The sequence below is a fragment of the Alligator mississippiensis genome, chromosome 6 (genome assembly GCF_030867095.1).
Source record: "Alligator mississippiensis isolate rAllMis1 chromosome 6, rAllMis1, whole genome shotgun sequence".
Taxonomy (NCBI): Eukaryota; Metazoa; Chordata; order Crocodylia; family Alligatoridae; genus Alligator; species Alligator mississippiensis.
In genome coordinates this window covers 19,647,064-19,660,081 of record NC_081829.1, presented here as the reverse complement: position 1 = coordinate 19,660,081, position 13,018 = coordinate 19,647,064, and the positions used below count along the sequence as shown (strand labels likewise).

The window sequence follows — 13,018 nt, the reverse complement described above, 5'->3', positions numbered from 1 at the left end:
TTTATACCTGGTGGCTTTAGGTAAAAAGTGTGATAAAACATCCCAGTGGTAGTGATAGGCCAGATTGTGGCCTTGACACACATCCATGGCTTAGGGACCAACTATAGCTGTATGATCTAAATGAACGGTGAAGCCGAAGAAGCTTAATTACATCTGAGGCACTCAGAGGCAGCCCTCCAGCCCTGAACCTTTCTTAGTGGGGAGAGTCCATGACTCTGCCGGGATTGGTGAGTTGGCAAGTGGGGAGCACTAAGTGTAATGTCTGTTATCACAGCCCTCATCCTCTTATAGGGTGTGGTGGCAGAGTGGTTTAAGATGTCTCTGTACAGCTCTGGAGGCTTAAATTCCAGCTTTACTGTAGACTTGTTTTAATTGCAAGTTCCAATTAGCCTCGCATCTTTCCACACACGACCTGTTTTGGGAAGTGTCATCCATACCGCTTAAATGCCACTTTCAGTAAAGTACTGTTGTTCTAGTAGATGAGATGCCATGTTGTAATTTCTTACCCTCCTCTTTCTCTTTTTTGTTATCAGTTTTTTTTTTCAGACCTTGTGCGTCTGCTATAGAGCTGTGGTTAGCAGTGCCTGTGCACCATTATTTATGTGGTATTTTATGTTTTTAGCTGATGGATATATTCTTTTATGAAATATTTGTCTTTTGGGATCCTCAATGGGTGACCATTTGTCATCACGCATTATTCCTGCCTCTTCTATGGCACCTCAGCTTCTCCAACTTCTTTGTCTCCTTCTAATGAGCTGCATTGCTTCTGATACAGGATATGTCACTGTGAAGGAGACGACGAGAGTCCCTTGATAACCCCCTGTCACTGCACAGGAAGTCTGCATTTTGTGCACCAAGCCTGCCTGCAGCAATGGATCAAGAGTTCTGACACCCGATGCTGTGAACTCTGCAAGTACGAGTTCATCATGGAGACCAAATTAAAGCCTTTAAGAAAGGTAGGTGTAAGGATCATTTCCAAAGAAACTGCTTCATTCAAGCATGGCTGTGTTTCAAAAAATGACTGTTTAACATGGCACAATGGGACTCTGTTTATTATCACTCAGTGATTTCCTATCCAATGGGGTCAGTTTTATAAATGACTGATCTGAGTTAAGCAGGAGTCTTTCTGGCTTTATGCATTAGCTATAGTGATGGTTTTCTGTCAGGACTTAAGTTAGAAGCCTGCTGAAGCTGTATGAGCCAGAAGAGAATCTAGGTCCTTCTCTGAGCTGTGTTGGTTTTGCCAGGCTTCTGGAGTAGCAATAAATGTTTATTGTAGACAGCCAAGCTGGCAGCTGTTACTGTGAATACACACTGTACAAATGTCTAGTTTTGTCAGAACCTATCATTTCCCCAAAGTTGTCCTTCAGAGCTGCAAGACCTGTTGATGCCCAAGGTTTTTGGTGCACAGTTATCTGCATGGCTTGTGAATTTTCTCAAAGATGTTGGAATCTCCAGCTGCAAATTTATGTACAGAATGTATCTATTCATGTAGTCTGCCAGTTGTTTGTAAAAACAATGCAGCAAATGATTGTTAAATTCAGAATCTCATTTACAGTGTAATTTAAATTCACCCAGAAAATATTTACATTGTTATCATTTATTGGAAATGCATGGTAGCACTTCAACATCTTTGTTTTAAAGGATTGTAGCAGTCTTGCAGTAAGGATACTTAATTGTAAGTCACAGTAGATGTTCAGCTTCTTTTTTAGTAGGTTTTTTCCTTTTCCCAGATATTTCTAGCTTTCAAAGACAGACAGTGCTCAACATCAGGATTTCTGGATGTGTAACACTAATATTCTTAGAATTGGCAAATGTTGCTAGGTTTGCCAATGATAAATAAACTAATAAAAGTAATCTCAATTTGGGACTAAAATAAGTGATGGAGATTAAATTCAAACAGGATCATCCTATAACACCAACTACAGTGCCGAGTCCATGCACGTGTAGACACCTGCCAAAAATCGCTTAATGCACATTAAATGTAGCTGTGCTTAAATGCATGTGTAAAAATTCAGCTTTTTGAAAATCTGGACCTTTTTAAGAATACCAAGTCAGAAGGCGAAATACTAAGTCACTTAAAATCAATAGAATAGTCCTTTCTGAAACTGTGATTTACCAGATCCTTAAAATAGAAACAGAGCAACAAACAGGAAAAAAAAATTGAACAAAATAGAGTTGCCTCTCAAAAGTGTTCCTGAGATTCAAACTACATCAGATGAAAAATGTCAGCATCCTGTCTTCAATTCTTCTTATGTGATGTCTCATCAATCAGAAGAAAATAGCCTTGTAGCCATTGAGATTATGAGCAGTGTGGGCCAAATAGTACCCCAGATGCATCTTGGAGGTTAGGAGCCAAATGGTCATCCTAAATTGAATGCTGGGTCATAGGGGAGTTAAAACAGGTGCAAACTAGCTCTGTAAAAATTTTGCACAATAAAAGAAAGGCTGGAAACAAGAAAATTAGCTCTGAATTTAAATTTGGGCAAACATAGATAGGTTGAAGTTTCAGGGAAAATTTCAGCTAAAATGAGGGAATAATTTGCATCTAAATTTTCCACAGAAAATTTTGAATTTCAGTAACATTAAAAAAAAAAAAAATCTGTGTCCTCACCCCCAATTTTTTTTAAATGTTGCTTCATAGAAGCTGTAATTCAGGTGCCTCCAGCTCCCATGCTCTTGTATTACCAGACTGAACCTCTGTCTCCTAATATGCACCATGTTGTGTTAGAGGAGGGAAGTGGTGCACCATGGGGAGTCCCAGACTCCAGATTGAAGTCAGTCATAGGAGATGTAGTCCAAATAGGGAGCTCAGCTTAGACAGGATGGTGAGGAGCATAAGGCATCTGAACTGCAGTTGCCGTGAGGCTTTGTGATGGCATTGCCAAACCAAAATATTTCAAGTTGCAGGTGTCAGGGTTTCTTAATGGCAAAGACCATCAGAATTGTATGCGAAAAGCAAATGTTTCTTGTGGAGAAAATAATTTAGATAATCATTCAATTTTCTGTTTTAAAATTGTTAAGTAGAAAACTTTTGGCTACTACTGTGTTTAAAAAAAAACAAACCCCAAGAGAATGTAAAATTCTGATGTTTCAAGGATCTCAAACCTGATTTTTTAGAGGTACTGAGTACCTCAAAATTCCTACCTCAGGTTGAGCTCTGGGCACCCCAAATCCCTGAAAATCAGTCTTGGGCTGATCTGAAGAGTCCCTTGTTAGTGGGACACACAAAAAACCAACTCCTCCTCTTGGTTACGTGATGCAGCCAATATTCTCACATTCATAGAAGCTGGGCTATTGCTGCCAGTTCTGGGACTCCCCAGTCATGCAGGTGGTTCTTACTCAGTTCCTATAGCATTTTTGTTCCTGTTCTTAAAGGCTTTGGTGTACTAAATGCATCCATTTGGTGTCAAATGCAGTTCTACAGGTTTACACAGCTGTAACTGAGAACAACTTATGTCTACAATGCATAGAGCAAAGGTGTGTGCAGGGTTTATCTTGACGTGGACATATGGAGAAGTAACTGAAAGACCCAGCCTATTCCCAAATGCATTATAACAAAATTATACCTCCTGGGCTAAAAGTGGGGAAGTAGCCTCTGATGAATTCTAAGGATCTCTAGGCAAAAGCCAAAGCCATTTCTGAGTGATGATTAGCACTCAAAGTATTGGTAAGAACTCTCTACCTTTTCTTCAATTTTCCTTCTTAGCAGTGGCCAGAATCTGTGGTTTGTAATGGGGTTAGAAGAGTCATTATAATAGGCATAGATCTAGGGACTTTGCCTGCTGCTTCCTCTCGCTGATGAAAGTGAACATCCCATTGTCTCCATTGACTACTTCTTGGGGAAAGGTAGTTCTACGTTAGTGCCTGGAAACATTGGCTATAAAACAGGTGACAGCTTTCATTGTTTAATAATTAGCATGAAATGTATGTAAGAGTTCAGACAGGGAGCTTCCCAAGCTGACAGCATGGATCTCTACTGGCAGGTTCTGCATTTGGGGGTTGCAATACTCTTATCTCTCTCTGGGCTCGGTACAGAGAGAGTCGTCACACATGCTGACCACTGAGTCGCGCATGCCCTTCTAGAGTAGTGTCTGTTATACTAGTACACAAGACCATTCTGAATATTGACCTAGAGCAGGCTTGTCCAACATATGGCCTGCAGGCCACCATGTGGCCCGCCAAGCCATTTTCTGTGGCCCACAGTGCTGCGAAAGGAAACGAAAGTAAACACTGTTGACTTTCATTTCCACCCCTTGTCCCTCCCACAGCCCCTCAGCAGCTTCCTAATGGCTGCTGAAGGGCTGGGGAAGGGACAAGGTTCCCACACGCACCGTGTCAGCTTGACGTTGCCGACACAGTGCGGCTCCTCCCCTCCCCCTTCATTTCACTGTGTCCCGTCCTAGCCCCGCCCCTCCCTTCCTTATTTGCATGCTGGCCCCGCCCTGCGCTGGTCCTGCCGGCCGTGCGGGCCGGAGCAGGTCACGGTGCAGTGGGCGGGCAGATGCAGGGGGTGCAGATGCCAGCGCAGAGGGATGCTGCAGCCAGGCCCACGGGAGATGCTGCTGCTGCTGCTGCTGCTGTGCCTGCAGCTGTTGGGGCAGGAAGCTGGCACCACTCCCACCTCCCCCCCTGTGCCCACAGACATCAAGCTGGGGGTGGTGAGTCACGGGCCCTGGGGAGGGAAGGAGCCCTGCCGGTTGGGCTCAGGCTGCCCCGGGGGAGAGGGAGCAGGGGGGTGTTCCTGCATGTCCCGCACCCCCCTGTAGGGTCTCCGCATGTCCCCCTGGCTGCTGAGCTCAGGCACGCAGGTGTAGAAGCATCCTCAAGGCCGCCCAGGTGCCAGGGGGGACACAGGGGGGTCAGGCAGTGCCCCTTGACCCCTGCTCCCCCAGGCCGTGGCCAGACTGGACAGGCCGCGTGAGCGCCCACTCCTGCCAGCCCACTGGGTGATAAAAAGTTCATGATCCGACCCCACATTCAAAAAGGTTGGATACCCCTGACCTAGAGCTTGGCTGGAGCAGCTGCTACCCTTCCCTCCCCACTCCCTCCTTAACCTCTAGTTTGACTGGGAACAAACAGTCTTAACTTGAGTCACAAAGCTAGTCATCTATAACTGAAGCCTTGGGCAGATCCATAATGGAGGCAAGAGGGCTGCAGCCACACTCCCCTCGTCAGCTGCATGACGCATGTGCAGTGAGTTCTGAGAGCTCACTGGCATGTCGGCGTAGCTCCTGCTGGAGCTGCTTTTACATGGTTTTAGAGCACAGGGGTGAACACTGCCACCATTCACCTGTCTCCTGCCCTGTCTGCTGAATTGAACAGCCAGGGAAGACCATGGACAAGCAGCAGCACTCGTTTCTGGTCTCCAGAGCTGCATAAAAGCAGGAGCTGTGGCCAGACCCTGTGCTGGTCAGCTGGTGAGCTCAGAGGTCTTGCAGCATATGCAGAGCTTTGGCAGGCGCGGTGCTGACATGCCAGTGAGCTCAGAGAACTCACTGTGCATACATTGATGCTCCCCCCACAACCCCACCCTGGATCCATTCCTGGCTCAAGCCCCTCTGCACAGACTGACCCAACAAGTAGCAGTGCACCCTGACCCAGCACAGCTCTAACAATCCACTGCTGCTCCCAATCAGCTCTGGGAACATCAGTGGAGTCAGTGGAAGAAAGAAAAGATCAAGTCCCAGTCTCAGCTGCTTGAATTGGTACATGCTAGGTAAGGGCAACTACATCATATCACTCTTTTAAAGAAACACTTCTGTGAGTCTAGGGAAACAATCTGCTGCCTATGAAGTGTGTTTACCAGTGTTCTTGTGATCATCTGCTGTTGCTAGAACAAACATCTCTAATCTCACTCTGCCTTCTGGATTTCTTACTAGTGGGAGAAGTTGCAGATGACAGCCAGTGAGAGGAGGAAGATCATGTGCTCTGTAACGTTCCATATCATTGCCATCACCTGCGTCGTGTGGTCTCTATATGTCCTCATAGACCGGACTGCTGAAGAGATTAAACAGGGACAGACTACTGGTACATTACTTTATTTTCTTTATCCTGTTGGTGACTGAATGCAAAGGGGAATACAACTTTTTTATTCAGTAAGAGCTTCTGGTTTCAGCAACTGAAATATAGCCACACTTCCATCAGTTACACTGTAAAACAAGTGCAACTTTTATATGTGGACACTTTTAAAATCAACCAAAATCTGTCTTGCGTTGATTTACCTTGCATCTATGAAATAAAAGGGTGCGGACACTAATCTCATATAACAAATTTTCTCATATAACAATACCAGTATTCAGAGTTTTCACATGCAAATTTGCATTTGTTTAAATAAATCAGTTTTTAAACTGGTGCATTTCCTAAGTTTAGATACAGCCTTAGGTGTTTGCTATGTATTACTCTTTAATCTTGCTGACCAACACAGCTAAAAGACCAAGATCTAGATTCAGTTTCTCCTTTCAATTCAGGAGGAGTATTGTTTATTAAAACCACTCCATTGCAGAGTAAGTATACACTGGTGTTCCAAGGGACAGTTTGCCTTGATTAAATGTCACATAATATGTGAACCAGAATACTTCATATTGGACAAAAAATGAAAGTATAGCAAGTTAAAAGTGGGTGGGGAGACAGGATACTGGGCTAGATGGCCCATTGGTCTGACCCAGTATGACACTTCTTTTATGGGGACTTTTCACTGAACAGCTGATCTGATGACTGTGCTAGTTTTACCCTATGATAAGTGAAATTTAAGCTGGGAAGTATATCCATCACTAAAACAGGCTAAATCACTGAGGTTTTAAGTTTAACTTGCCATGGGAGTGAGAGGACTAACAAACAGTTACCTGGCACGGACTGCTCTGGAGCAAGCTCCCACCCCCTTTTAACTTGCTGTGAATTGTTGTTTTGTAGGTCGGATTTGTAGATACTTTGTAGCTAGGATTTGATTCTAGTTTGAATCTTAGATTGCAGGATTGGCAGTTTAGAAGCAAGTGTTGTTACTTGGAATGAAATTGCCATGCAAATAGTTGAGTATTAATAAACCTACAAGCTCATAAAGTTATGTTAGAATCTCTTTCTCTAGGGTAGAGCCAGCCTTCAAACTGTACACTTTTGATGACTGTCATTTTTCATTTTCAGTTTAGCTTGAATGTTCTTGATTATTTTTTTTTCTTTCTTCAGTCAAGAAGTTGCTTTGATTGAAAGCTTCTGGTCTTTCTCCCATCTGACAGCATCCTTTATATGCGTAGCGAAAATTGCTGGCCTCTTAATTTTGAGGGTTCAATATGATTATAAAAAGCATATGCTTTCAAACACGTATAGCCTTCAGGTTGTTTTAGATGATAAATGTTTTAGAGGAGCATAAATTGAGTAATATGAATAGTTAGTACTTGATGCACAGTACACTGCTTTGGCATCCACATGGGATGAGTGAGTACTCTGGTGAGAACTGTAGTGAGTTGCGAGAATGGATGCAGCTGTCACTGCCTTGCACTGGATGGATCAGAACTGTTCAGCTGGGTGTTATAGTTAGGGGGTCTACCTAACTCAAGGAGGTGGCTGGCCCGTTTCATGGGGAGATAGCATGGCCAGCTGCCACATTCACGGGCTGATTATGGTGGCCCCCCCCACCATCCTCCAACATGCCTCTGGGCAAGAGACTTGCTGTCTTTGTCCTTCGCCACTGATTGGCTGTGAGGGCTCTCCATCATGCAGCCCTGCACTTCGCTGCTGGAAGAGGGGTGGGGCTACATCCCAGGCAACCCTCAGCCAATCAGTGGAGACGGGCAGGAGCAGCAGCCACCTGGGACTGCCCTTCATGCAGGCAAACCTGCCCCCCACCTCTCTTTTCTCCCTGGTGGGCTGAGGAGCTGGGCCATAGAGCTGTGTGGACTGCTGGCTCACTCTGAGTAGCCTGCATTTTATTTTCAGTAAGACTTTTTTCATGGATTTCACGAGCAATGCTGGATTTCGTGATTTCTGCGAAATCTATGAAAATGTGATTTTTGGTAGGTCCCTAGTCCTAGTTGTATGCTGCTGATCAATAATGGGGATTTAACTGTAACCAAGGGGCATGGATTCTTACCTTTGGAACAAGAGGGTCAGGGTCTGGGGTCTGTTACCAGCGTTGTCATGCAGTTCCAAGTGGCCAAGTATGGGCCAATGGAGAATCTTTAGAAAGCTGGGATTTTGATATGTTGTTATACATGGTTTAGGAAAGCGAACAGGCATGGATCAAAGTGAAGGCAGTAGTCTTTCCTGCAGTGTCCTTGACTAGTCAATAGTAGAGAGGTTTGATATGCATAGTACTTGAATGAGGAGAAGATATTTAATATTAATGCCCCCCTTAAATCAAGGAAACTAAGGGATACTAAGATCTAGTGGCCAGAACGCCAGGATGACAAATTCAAACTACCATTATTATGGCATATTTTTTATAGTTGGCATCCATACAGATTGTGATCACAGATTGGAACCTAGGGCTGGAAGAGACTTCCTAGATCCCCAAGTGCAGTCCCTTGCTATTGCAGCAATCTCATCAACTATCCTCTTTTATAAATGGATTCATGCTTTCATTTGCCCATTTTTTTTCCTCTTTCATAAATGCTCCATTTAAAAATAGTAGGGTATAAAAAAGTTTGCTGGCTGTTATATTTGCCCTGTGTGGGATATTAAAACGTAAACTGTTTGTATTGATGGAACCCTGTAAACCCTCACTTAAAGATTTGCTTTATAGATAGTGTGGCCTGACTGATGTTAATTTGGTCCTTTTTTTCCCCACTTTCTTCCAGGGATTTTGGAGTGGCCATTTTGGACTAAGCTGGTGGTTGTAGCTATTGGTTTCACTGGAGGACTTCTGTTTATGTACGTACAGTGCAAAGTGTATGTACAACTGTGGAAGAGACTCAAAGCTTATAATCGAGTAATATATGTACAAAACTGTCCAGAAACTAGCAAAAAAAATATTTTTGAAAAACCTGCACTAATGGAGCCAAACTTTGAAAATAAAGAAATGCTTGGTGTTCACCATTCAGATACGAACTCTTCACATTACACGGAGCCAGAAGACTGTGGTGCAGAAATCCTTCATGTCTGATTGTTGGGGGGTTTTATCCTCTATGTTGTCAAAGATCTAAAACATCATTGTTTACTTCAAACTGCTCTACCTTTTCAATTTAACTAAATGCCTATGACTGGCAGATGAACTTTTTTTCTTTTTTCTTTTTTTTTACATTTTTAAATGCTCTGATATACCTGTCAATATGTTATCATCTGCATACCTCTCAGTGTTTTGTCTCTCAGACTGACCTGAACAAAGAGACACAGGAAATATGAGTGTGAAGCAAGGCTTCAGTGCATGGCAAACCCTAGTGTAAACCATCATTGGCTTTATGGTGTGCGCTGCTTTCGAAAGACAGCTTTAATACGTCTCAGAATGTGTGTGGGATAACATTGCATCCGACTCTGAGGAGCAGCTGAGAGAGAACCATGAGAGCGCTAGAGTCTAATTTACTGCTAACACTGCCACTAACATTTGACTTAGGCAGCAGTTGTAAAATTATGCTTTACATATTGTGATAAAAGACTCACAAAGCATATAGCACTTTTTAAAATCTTTATTTTGTAATATAAGTGTCCAATGGGAATGAAACTTGAAAGAATGTCTCATTTCAGAATATCCCTTTTTAATATTCACTCTTGATCCACATCCATCCTATTAGATTCTAAACCTTTTGCCTTATTAAAAAAAAAACAAAAAACAACAAAACAACTAATATGGTTTTCAGCACATGCCCATGGTATCATAGTAAATGTAACACTAAAAAATCTGCCTCTTGGGTTTCTTTCCCCCTTTCAGGAGCAAATTTGTGGAAGAATATTGCACTTGTGACTTGTATATGGAGAATAGTGGATGTAGAAATGTTTGTTTCTAATGTGTAATGGTCGCAGTGTTCTCTTTTGGAGGGGTTGTTTTGCTTTTTAAAAAGATCAGCTACACAGTTAACAGACCTGAACACATTCCTGATGTAACTTTCATCCCAAGCTACTGGCAGAAGAGTGATGCTGTACCGGAAAAATGTGAGCTCTTAAAAAAATGAAACAAAACAAAACAAAAACTCATCACTGTTAATACAGCTGGACATAGTTTGCCTCTGTTAATGCTGTGTCATGTGTGACTCGTGTGAGAATTTGACATTATGAAGGTGCATTATTTGACACTGTAGATAACTTATAAGGAGTAAATATTGCATAAGAATTTCAGTCTCTTCAAAGGTAAGATTGTTAAGCTCAGATTGTGATATATTCCTTGGACAGAGTGGGTTTAGTTTGGTTTGGTTTAACTTTGCAAATGGCTCATTGAACTAGCTGCTGAACAGAAAGAGGCACAGTTCTGTAGTCCGTGTGGGTGTATCTACATTGCACCACTATTGTTCTCACTTGGAAGCATCATGCCCTGACTACACACTCCCACTCACCCTCCAGATCTGGAAAGATGGCATTTAGCCTATTCCAGGGCATGCTTCTATGGTAGGTGTCAAGGCCATGGACTCGGCTATGGTTGAGAACAGCCACAGAGGGACACCCTGGAGTAGCCTTACTGTCTCATTTCCAGCCTTGGAGCATGTAAGTGGGAGTGGAATGGGCACATCTGGGGTCATCTCAGCTAGGACATATTGCAGCCATGGTGTAAACAGTCTCTTGGAGAACTGGATAGAGGCATCTAGAAGTTTGGAAATATGTTGTGTTTTGTTAGGAAATCATTGCCTCAAGCACAGTCAAGTTAAAGTGAAGGCTACTCAGGGCTAATTTATGCAGAGTAGTGTGTCAGTGCCACCACACATAAGGGGAAAATAAGTCATTATGAAATAGCTTCCATGTTCGAATGATGACTTGCTTTACAGGGGCTCAGTCAATCTCCCTGTAAAGTCAATGAGAATTTTTCCCTTTTGACTATTGTGGAAATTGCTCTGGACCTCTCATTTCACTAGAAAATCTTGAAATATTGGCCTGGATCTCAGACTCCTTATTCAGGGGTTTCTCAGTCCATTCTCAAATAAAACTCGTATTGAACATAAATTGGGCCTAATGAACATGTCTCCTCTTATGGATCCTAGAATGGAAGAACAGTAAGAAATCAAGGAGTTTTTCTTGAAATGTGGAATTGAGTTATTTATATCTCAATCTTTTGAATTAAAAATCTGCTTCTTATGTGGCAGAAGAGGGAACATACTAAGAGGACATGGACCTGTGGTCTTCAAAGTGTGTGTGTGTGCGCGCGCGCATACATGTGCATGTGTGTTAACTTCAAGCTTACTGGCTTCAGTCTTCATTAATAACATGGTCCCCTGTTCTTGAGATACTTGAAAATATCACATGCTTTTGGACAGTCTCTCAAGATGCACTTGTGTGTGCTATGCTGGGTGCCATTATGTCCCAGGATTACATGATGTAAGCAGGTGAAACCTCACTTCCACCATCTTGGCTGCAGTCATCGTGTCTCCATGCCTGCAGAGTCCATTACCTGTGTCTGCCACACTCTAAAGTGCAATTATACGGGGCCTCTTTCTGAACTGTCTTATGTGGGGTGCTATTGATTTCATGTCTTTGTATCTGAACCCAGATAATGCAGTGTTTTATTTTTATTTTGTGGAAGGTTATATAAGTATACTCAGGTAGGTTGAATACCAGGTCCTCAATGCCTTCATCCTGTTCTTAATACATTTCCATGCATACAAGCCTTCAAGGATTAAAAATTAACACACACAGCTTCCTTTAGGTTGGTGCCACATGTCATCCTATCTAATCCACAACCCTTTGAGAAACATCACTAAATTGACTGTATTCATCAGAATCCAAGATGATTCTGAGTTTCAGACAACTTTCCAATAATCACATTTCCATTCTATACATGGAAAAAAAAAATTGTTATCATTTTCCATGTATAAAATTGAATTATTGGAGGGTTGTCTTAAATTCATCCCCTGGACCACTGCAGTGGCACGGGGACAGGAAGTGGGGAAGGCAGGCAATGGGGGAATCAAGCAGCTTGACCACTATTGCATTACCACCCCCCTCTCTCCCTCCAACACTTTGTCCCTTGCTGCTCCCATCATCTTTGCCCTCCTATCTGCAAACCTTCTCCCCATTGAGAAGATTTGGGATGCTGTAAGGTTCCTTTCCCTAATTCATCTTTTCTGAGTGAAATTAAGGCATGGTATTTCAACCCTTACCAAGGCAAATAATAATTGTGTGTAGCCCTTTTGAAAGCAACAGAACTGTGAGAGTAAGAGCTGCAGAACTGATCATTTGTTTATTATTCTTGCTGACTTTTGTTCATCCTATGGACGTATCTCATGTTGATTCTTGCCCAGTGGACTGTAAAACTATGTTTTGCTTCTTTACCACAGTGCCATCAGGTGGTATAATAAAGGCCATCAACAAGGGCTGCAAAGCATTTACCCTCATTCTGCAAGTTTTAGCATTCTCTCTGGACTTTGATCATGACAATGACCATTCTTTATCAAATCAGGCACTCTAAGCCTGTTGTCTTGGATACTTTTCCAATAATCAGGCAAAACTACAGTGGATTTTTGGCTCGTCTTACACCCACAATTCCTGACCACAGTCAATGGGCCTCCTGGTGTATAAGTGAGAGTAGAATTTGAGTCAAAGAGAACAGTAGCTTAATTTATCTACTACAGCATTATCTATAGACTGTCAGATCCCGCATTGGTTGTTTTCTGCAGAGTAGGAACATCATGAAATATAGTCTAATGGAAAATTTGCATTTCACTGTCTTACATAGTCTTGTCCAACATGTCTAGTTATGCTGAGGAAATCTCCTTCCTGTATATCTGCAGGGTCATAAGCACACATTTAGAGCTACACATGCATGTTAGAGAAGGTTGATTCACTCTGAGATCATCATATGTTAAACCCCTACAAAATCTCAGGATTCTCTTAAACTAACTTTTTACGTGGGTGGGCAGGAGATTAAAAAACAAACAAACAAACA

The 13,018-nt window shown here is 42.6% G+C and overlaps 1 protein-coding gene across 3 annotated transcripts in view; it reads left to right on the top strand.

Annotated features, from left to right (window-relative positions):
* The window catches only part of MARCHF8 (membrane associated ring-CH-type finger 8), a 181,183-nt gene extending 168,716 nt beyond the window's left edge, over positions 1-12,467 (top strand). For all 3 annotated transcript variants that reach the window (XM_059729688.1, XM_059729689.1, XM_019499451.2), the window contains 3 exons: positions 776-956; positions 5,883-6,030; positions 8,793-12,467. In XM_059729688.1, the coding sequence (XP_059585671.1) occupies positions 776-956; positions 5,883-6,030; positions 8,793-9,097 (634 nt within the window). In that variant the 3' untranslated portion in view covers positions 9,098-12,467. The remainder of the gene's footprint in view (positions 1-775; positions 957-5,882; positions 6,031-8,792) is intronic.
* The last annotated feature ends 551 nt before the right edge of the window (positions 12,468-13,018 follow it).